At 43.2% G+C, this 8,561-nt stretch overlaps 1 protein-coding gene across 1 annotated transcript; it reads left to right on the top strand.

Annotated features, from left to right (window-relative positions):
* Positions 1 to 1,633: 1,633 nt before the first annotated feature.
* LOC137153321 (olfactory receptor 13A1-like) lies at positions 1,634 to 2,572 on the top strand. The gene has a single exon (XM_067548516.1). The coding sequence runs from the start codon at positions 1,634 to 1,636 to the stop codon at positions 2,570 to 2,572; it is 939 nt and encodes a 312-aa protein (XP_067404617.1).
* The last annotated feature ends 5,989 nt before the right edge of the window (positions 2,573 to 8,561 follow it).

Genomic DNA, 8,561 nt, shown 5'->3' with positions numbered 1-8,561 from the left:
ACAAGAATGTTCTTCCCAGCTGTGGTGATTTTAAATGGCTCAAGAGACTAACAGAGCTAAGAAGATTGAATTTAAAGGGCACGGTCACTTCTAAATTTTCAGTACATAAAAGGTAAATTATCATTCATTGGACAGCCATACATGAATTGAAAGAGAGATTTCTTTTTCTTTTTCTTTCTTTCTTTCTTTCTTTCTTTCTTTCTTTCTTTCTTTCTTTCTTTCTTCTACTAATCTAATTACAGCAGCATTTGAACTTTTTCTATCTATCTATCTATCCCCGTACACAACCATCTATCTATCTATCTATCTATCTATCTATCTATCTATCTATCGCTGCATGGCTATCATGTAATACCTATATATCTGTTATATCTAAAGATGTTATAGCTGTCTCATATTACCTATACTTGTTTGCTTTTGTGTGTCTGGACATGTTATTTAGATATTGTGGGACTCAATTATTTGTAAAATAGTTTTTAATTGTTCACTTTAAATACATGGAGCAAAAGCATGCAATAGATAGCCTTCTTCTGCAGCATGGATCACTTGTTGGTGGATTCTCTGTATCTTGAAGTCTTTAAATCATGATTTGAGGACTTCAATAACTCAGTCTTAGGTTAGGGGTCTATTACAGGAGTGGGTGGGTGAGGTTCTGTGCCCTGCGTTGTGCAGGAGATCAGACTAGATGATCATAATGGTCCCTTCTGACCTAATAGTCTATGAGATGATAGCTAGATAGATAGCTAGATAGATAGGAGGCGTAGAAAGACTCAGCTAACATGCAGAGTCAATTTGTGTGGACTGGGATTTCTTATCTAAAGGACGTGGTGCATAACTGCTTAGACTTTCTCAAAAATCCTAGCTTATATCTCTAGCTCTTATAATTGCCCTGTCTAGACCCAATATTGCTGTTCACCCTTCTCAGTGGCATGGGCCCTGCTATTCCTCTCACTCACCGTGGCATGAAGCATGAATTACTCCACACTGAAGTGGATGGAAATCACTGGTTTAAAACTAAGAAAAAAAGGTGCAATTTTTTGACAGTGATGGTGATAAACACAGGAACAATTTACCCAGAGTCAGAGTGGATTTTCCATCACTGGTAATTTTTAAATCAAGACTTTTTTCCCCTAAAAGTTTTGCTTAATGAAATATTTTGGGGACATTCTGTGGCCTGTGATATACAAGAGATCAGACTCGATGTTCCCAGCGGTCCCACAAAGTGCTACTTGTAACTCGCTCTAGTCCCTCCCTGGTCATGTGGCTACTTTTTAAATTTGTGATGTGATGTGCCTCGTTCTTATCTCCCCTCTGCTGACTTCACACTAGTGAAACTCCATTAATTTCACGGGAGTTACTTTTGATTTAGGCTGGGTCCTTCAAAGTCAATGGGCCAGCTGCCCAGCTGTTATGAATCGGTGTACGGTATTGAAATCAATTAGCCAGAACCCCCACTGGTGTAAACTGACATAGCTTCATTGGAGTCAATTGACCAGATCAACAGCGAGTGCGAATCAACGGCTTTTCCTTCCCCTTCTGAGTTTCATTAGAGCTACACTCCTTTGCATCAGCTGAATATCTGACCGAGTGAGTTGATTTATGTTGACAGAAGCGGAGCAGTGGAGATTCAGGAATGAAGAACCAATCGTCTGTCACAGAATTCTACTTGGTGGGTCTGTCCAGCCGCCCTGAACACCAGATGTTCCTCTTTGTGGTATTCATCTTCATCTACATGGCAGCCCTAGCTGGAAACATCCTCATTATCCTCACAGTTACTGCCAACGGCAGCCTCCACACTCCTATGTATTTTTTGCTCATCAACTTGTCCTTGATAAATATTTTATCCATCTCAGTGTCCGTCCCCAAAATGCTGCTCAATCTTCTGGAGCACAGGAAGACCATTTCCTTCTTGGGTTGCATTGCGCAGATCTGTCTCTTCACTTGGACTCTGGGAAGTGAGGCTCTGGTCCTTGCTGCTATGGCTTTTGACCGTTACGCTGCTATCTGCCACCCTTTGCATTACACCCTCATCATGAGGAGAGAGGTTTGTGTTGGGTTAATCGCTGGCGTATGGATAGCTGGGGTGACCAATTCCGCAGTCCATACAGGACTTGTGCTCCAGCTGTCTTTCCGCTGCTCAACCATCATCAACCATTTCTTCTGTGAATTGCCACCAGTGCTAAGACTTTCCTCCTCAGACACCAGCCTCAATGAAGCTCTGGCTTCTTTGTCTGACACAATCTTTGGGATAGGGGGCTGTGCGATAACTCTAATGTCCTATTACTTCATCCTGAGAACTATCCTGAAGATTCACTCCCCAGAAGGCAAGAAAAAAGCCTTCTCCACCTGCTCCTCCCACCTCATAGTGGTCAGCTTGTACTACTCCACAGCCATTTATACCTATGTACACCCCTCCTCGCCCTACTCGCCAGACAGAGACAAAGTGATCACTGTCCTATATTCAGTTATAACTCCAGCACTCAACCCTATCATATATTCTCTGAGAAACAAAGAGGTCAGAGAGGCTCTCAGGAAACTGATAAGACGACTTGGGCTATTTCAAAGGCAATAACATTATCTATCTATCTATCTATCTATCTATCGTACTTATTAGTATAGTATTTGTGCACTAAAAAGATTGTTCTTGAAAGTTCCTGCAGTTGTATTTACTTTTCAAATAGAATAATTTTTTTTTTTTTACTGTTGATGATTAGTTGGATATCCCTGTAACACATCTGGGAACAAAGAATGCAAAAGTTGGGAGATGTTTTTTTAGAAATCAGTGACTCAGAGAATGCTTTAGGGATTATCATAGGAAATTGCCTCAACATGAGCTTCCATTGTGATGCTTTGGCAAAAAGGGCTAATGTGATCCTTGGGTGTATACAAAGTGGAATATCATGTGTGGATGTGATCTTGCCTCTGTACATAGCATACTGAGACTGCTACTGGAATATTGTGTCCAATTTGGAAAGACAAGGCTAAATGAATTCTTCACATCCGTCTTCACTACAGAGGATGTGACGTGAGCCATTTTTTTTAGGTAACAAATCCGAGGAACTGTCCCAGATTGAAGTGCCATTAGAAAAGGTTTTGGAATAAATTGATAAATTAAATAGCAATAAGTCCCCAGGAGCAGATGGTATTCACCCAAGGGTTCTGAAGGAACTCAAATGTGAAACTGAAGAACTACTAACTGTGGTATGTAACCGATCACTTAAATCAGCTCCCGTACCAGATGACTGGAGAAAGCTAATGTGACACCAATTTTTTAAAAAGGCTCCAGAGGTGATCCTGGCAATTGCAGGCCGGTAAGCCTAACTTCAATGCTAGGCAAATTGGTTGAAGCTACATAATAAAGAACAGAATGATCAGACACATAGATGAACACAATACCTTGAGGAAGAGTCAACACAGCTTTTGTAAAGGAAAACATGGCTCACCAATCCATTAGAATTCTTTAAGGGGATCAAAAAACATATGGACAAAGGTGAAACAGTGGATACAGTGTACTTAGACTTTCAGAAAGCCTTTGACAAGGTCCCTCACCAAAGGGTCCTAAGCAAAGTAAGCTGTCATGGGATAAGAGGGAAGGTCCTCTCCTGGATCAGTAACTGCTTAAAAGATAGGAAACAAAGGATAGGAATAAATGTTCAATTTTCAGAATGGCGAGATGTAAATAGTGGTGTCCCCCAGGGGTCTGTACTGGGACCAGTACTGTTCAATGTATTCATACATGATCTGGAAAAAGGGGTATACAGTGAAGTGGCAACGTTTGCAGACAATGCAAAATTATTCAAGATAGTTAAGTCCAAAGCAAACTGTGAAGAGTTACAAAGAGATCTCATAAAATTGGGTGTGCGGGCAAGAAAATGGCAGCTGAAATTCAATGTTGATAAATGCAAAGTAATGCACATTGAAAACCTAATCCCAACTATACATACAAAATGATGGGGTCTAAATTAGCTCTTGAGACTCAAGAAAGAGATCTTGGAGTCACTGTGGATAGTTCTCTGAAAACATCCACTCAATATGCAATGGCAGTCAAAAAAGCTAACAAAATGTTAGGGAACATGAGGAAAGGGACAGATAATAAGACAGAAAATATCATAATGCCTCTCTAGAAATACATGGTACGCCCACATCTTGAATGCTGTATACAGATCTAGTCACCCCATCTCAAAAAAGATATATTAGAATTGGAAAAGGGCAACAAAATGATTAGGGGTAGGGAACAGCTTTCATACGAGGAGAGATTTAAAAAATTGGGACGTTCAGGTTGGAAAAGAGATGACTAAGAGGGGATATGATAAAGGTCTATAAAATCTTGACTGTTGTGGAGAAAGTGAATAAGGAAATGTTATTTGTTAGAAATAGCCAAACAGGTTGTCCCGGGGGTGGATTGGGGAGACGGAACCCTTTATTGCCTGCTCGTTCCACCTCGACACCGCGAGTGAGCAACGAGGGGGTTACTTTACAATTCTTTTATCCATACCAGCATGTAAATGTAAATGTATACATTTCCTGCAACTCCCCATAGACCCTTATTTGGTTACATTGACATCTATAAAATAAATATTAACAAGTACATGATGAATATAATTATACCTGCCCCTGTTTGTTGTTTACAGGATTATTGCACAGAGCGCAGGCACATTACCTGGAAACCTACTAACATTCTTTAAAATATACAACATGCAAGGTAGGGAAAGAAGATAACGCTCTGTTCCCACTAAAGGCCTTGTGCAGGAGTGGCGATAGTTATCCTCAGTCTCGTCCCCTGCGCAGAAAGGCAGGAATGGAGGAGAAGGAGATAACAGACTCTAACTAGAATTCATACCAATTAGCAGAAACAAGGTTTGCCCGTGCCTTGACCCCGCTCCCTGTAACTTCGGCCTGACCATTTGTCCAGCTTTTAACTCTTTACTCTCCTACATTATTTATTCCTTCACACAACATGAAAACCAAGGGTCACCAAATGAAATTAATAGGCAGCAGGTTTAAAAGAAACAGAAAGAAGTACCTCACCCAACGCGCAGTCAACCTGTGGAACTCCTTGCCAGAGGATGTTGAGAAGGACGAAACTATAACAATGTTCAAAAAAGAACTAGATAAGTTCATGGACGATAGCTCCATCAGTGGCTATTAGCCAGAATGGTCAGGGATGCAAACCCATTCTCTGAAGTGTCCCCAACATTTGTTTGCCAGAAACTGGGAGTGGCTGACAGGTGATGGATCACTCGATGATTACCTGTTCATTCCCTCTGAAGCACCTGGCATTAGCCACTGTTGGAAGACAGGATACTGGGCTAGATGGACCATTGGTCTGACCCAGTGTGGCCGTTCTTATGTTCTTATGCCCACACTTTAGGAGGGAAGTAGAAATAATGGAGAGAGCTCAAAAGAGGGCCAGAAAACTGAGAAGTTATGTATTTATACTGGAAATTATGTTCTTAAAGCCTTGAAGCTAAAGGCAGAGCAGCAGGAAGTGACATATCTTGGATAGGTTCTTTTCAAGCAGGGGGTAGTGGCCACTTGGCCTTTACATCTGGTCATTGTGTATTATGTGCCTCACAGCTCAAGTCTAATTGAAAACGGGGCTCCCAGCTGATGAAGACCAAGAAATGAGCAATGGATCACACAGTCTGCAGGAAGGGACACACAGAAGGAGGGTGTCCTGTTTATGACTAAGATCAAAGAATTAGTCTGGCACAGGAGGAAAATGCAAGGAGACACATGGAATCCTTCACCGAGAGAACAAGTGGGCAGCGTGGTTTGTCCATGGAAAAGGGATCACAGCCTGCCTGATTGATTAGCACTGGAGAGCAATGCTCTATTACGGATAAGGGGATCTTGTGAAGTAAGTCTAGGTTCGAGAATATGTGGTATGATTTTATTTCATATATTACTCTTTGTTTCCAATAGATCTTCTTGAAATCTCTCACACCTGTGCACTTTGTTAAATAAACTTTCACTTGCGTTCACTATAAACATATCTCAGTGCTGCGTGTTACAATGAGCGCTTGATCTAAGCTGTAACTAGGAATGTGAATATCGCGGGTGCCCGGTCCACCAGGGGGTTGCTCAGATGACTCTAGGGCTGGAGTGTGTCTTTTGCGAACTTGCAGAGGGACAGTGGAGCCCACGTACGCTGATTGGGCAGTGCTTGTGGTGCCCCCAGCCAGTGCAATCGAGGAGTTGACCCATGGTGGGGACAGACAGTCTTCTTCATGCTTGGGTCAGGTGGTAGCGAGGTGCCTCAGAGCCCTGGGTACCATGAGAAGCATCTCAATCTTCTGAGGCTTGTAAAGTTTTAGCCTAATTGAAATCTCATTACAGGGGCATCTGGGTGACGTTTAACGGCCTGTGATATACAGGATTATCTAACGGTCCCTTCTGGCCCACAAATCTAAGAATCCATGACTTTCCCCATCACTTCTCCTGTGTTTAAATGACTCCATCATACTCACAAGAGCACAGTTAACTTCTCTAGGTCTCCCACAGTTGGTCTATGTCTCCAGCTATTCTCTGGGGGTATGGATTGTTTCCCACTGTGTGTTCCTACAGTACAGAGCACAATGGGACCCTGGTATTCATTGGGACCTGCAGTTGCCATAGCAATCACGTAAACATGCTGGTTAATTTTCATTCCAGGTTACCATCCTGTTTGAAACTTTTCCCTTCTCCTAAAATGTGAGCAGGGAGCCCTGGGTTCTGTTCCTGGCTCTGCCACGGACCTGCTGTGTGAACTTCAGTTTCCACTCCCACACTTTGTCCATCTTCTTTATTTAGGTTGTAAGCCCTTTGGTGGAGGGTGGGTTCTCTTACTTTATTTCTGTACTATGTATAGATCCCTGATCTTGGGTGGGGCCTTTATGTGCTATAATAACAGTAATAACAATAGATATGCTGAGACCAGGAGCTGAGACCTGTTGCCACAGCTGTTAAAAGGCAATGTAGACGTACCCCCCTAGGCTGATGTGGCAGACTAGTACGCTGTCAGGGCTGCATGTAGGCACACCCAGGGCTGGAATACCAGGGAGAGGGGAGCTGCAGGTCCCAGTTGTGGTGTATTGAGAGAGCTCTGTGTGGGGAGGGGGCGGTCAGAGGGGCAGGGAGAAAGGTGATTAGCACAGGGTCAGGATCCAGAGGATCTGTCAGCATTGTGTGTTTGAGGCAGGGCAGTCAGGACAGAGGGGTTGTAGTTCAGTATTGAGGTGTATTGGCAGAGCTGAGAAGTAGTTTGGGGTCAGGAAGAGGAGAGGTATTATAGGACTGTGAAGAGAGCCCAGGGCTGGGATAGCAGGGGGCTGCAGGTCAGGACTAGAGAACATTGGCAGAGGTGTTGGGGGGAGCCAAGGACTGGGACAGAAGGATAGAGGGGCTCTGTGTGCATACGTGCATGTGTGCGCTTGTGACAGAGCAGGCATTTTTCAGAATGTTTTGGATGAATGGTGTGCATGCCTCAGTTTCCCCTCTATGGTGCATAGTTAACCAGGGGGTGGGAAAAGGCGGTTTACTCTAGGCAGACACACAGGAATGACCGATACCTGTGCCCATAGAGAGTTTGAGAGACAATGGCCACTCCAATTGCCCGGACATTTAACAACACCCCTTGTTCCCTTTCCCTTTTGCTGGTGAGAATTTTTAGAAGGCAAAACCCCTCACCTCACAGTTTCTTAGATGGTATCAAAGATGGTAATAACTCTCCTTTGGGGTAAAAGAGAAGTTAGATGAGAGGCGCTAAAGAGGCTGCTGGTCCTGTTGTTAAAATCTGGTCCTGTTTGACCTCAGGATCGAGCTGGAGCTGGTAGGGGTGGCGATGTCCTCTGGTCTGATAAGAACATCCCTCAGGACTAGGACAAAGAAGTCCTGGGGTCCCAGGTGACCATGGCAGCCGTGGAAACTCGCTCCAATATTTTCTGTCTCTTTGATTTTTTCCCCAAAGTCTCTTTCTTGAAGAATAGCCCACCCCTCATTATTTTGTCGATTAATTCGGCCTAAAGTCCAACACACCCATTCTGGTTTATTAATTTCCAGTTCCACATCTTCTGTTTTTACCAGCCATGATTTCATCACAAGCCTCGAACAATAGACAATAGACCCTTTTTGTTTCGACTAAGTTTTTTTGTCTCCCTTTTGTATTTTTTCCCCCATCAATGTTTGTTACAATAGGTTACTGGGACCTCTTTTGAACTTTTACCTGCTTTTTACAGTTGAGTTTACAATTAGGGTCAATTTGTAGGCCCAGTTATTACAACAGACTCTAAACGCTGGATGGTAACAGACCCTGAATCCCATTGACGTCTGAACCTGGTGATATTCTAAACAAAAAGAGCTCTTAACCAGGCTGGTTACTTTTTCTGTTTGTTGCTTCACATTGACTCTACCCACACTAGAATCATAGAATCATAGAGTTGGAAGAGACCTCAGGAGGTATCTAGTCCAACCCCCTGCTCAGAGCAGGACTAACCTCACCTAAATAATCCCAGCCAGGGTTTTGTCAAGCCACAGCTTAAAAACCTCTAAAGATGGAGATTCCACCACCACCCTAGGTAACC

This window comes from Emydura macquarii, unplaced genomic scaffold, assembly GCF_026122565.2.
Source record: "Emydura macquarii macquarii isolate MOO-44397 ecotype Brisbane River unplaced genomic scaffold, CSIRO-AGI_Emac_v2 contig_227, whole genome shotgun sequence".
NCBI lineage: Eukaryota > Metazoa > Chordata > Testudines > Chelidae > Emydura > Emydura macquarii.
Note: the sequence above shows the minus strand (reverse complement) of the source record. Positions and strands in the feature narration are given on the sequence as shown.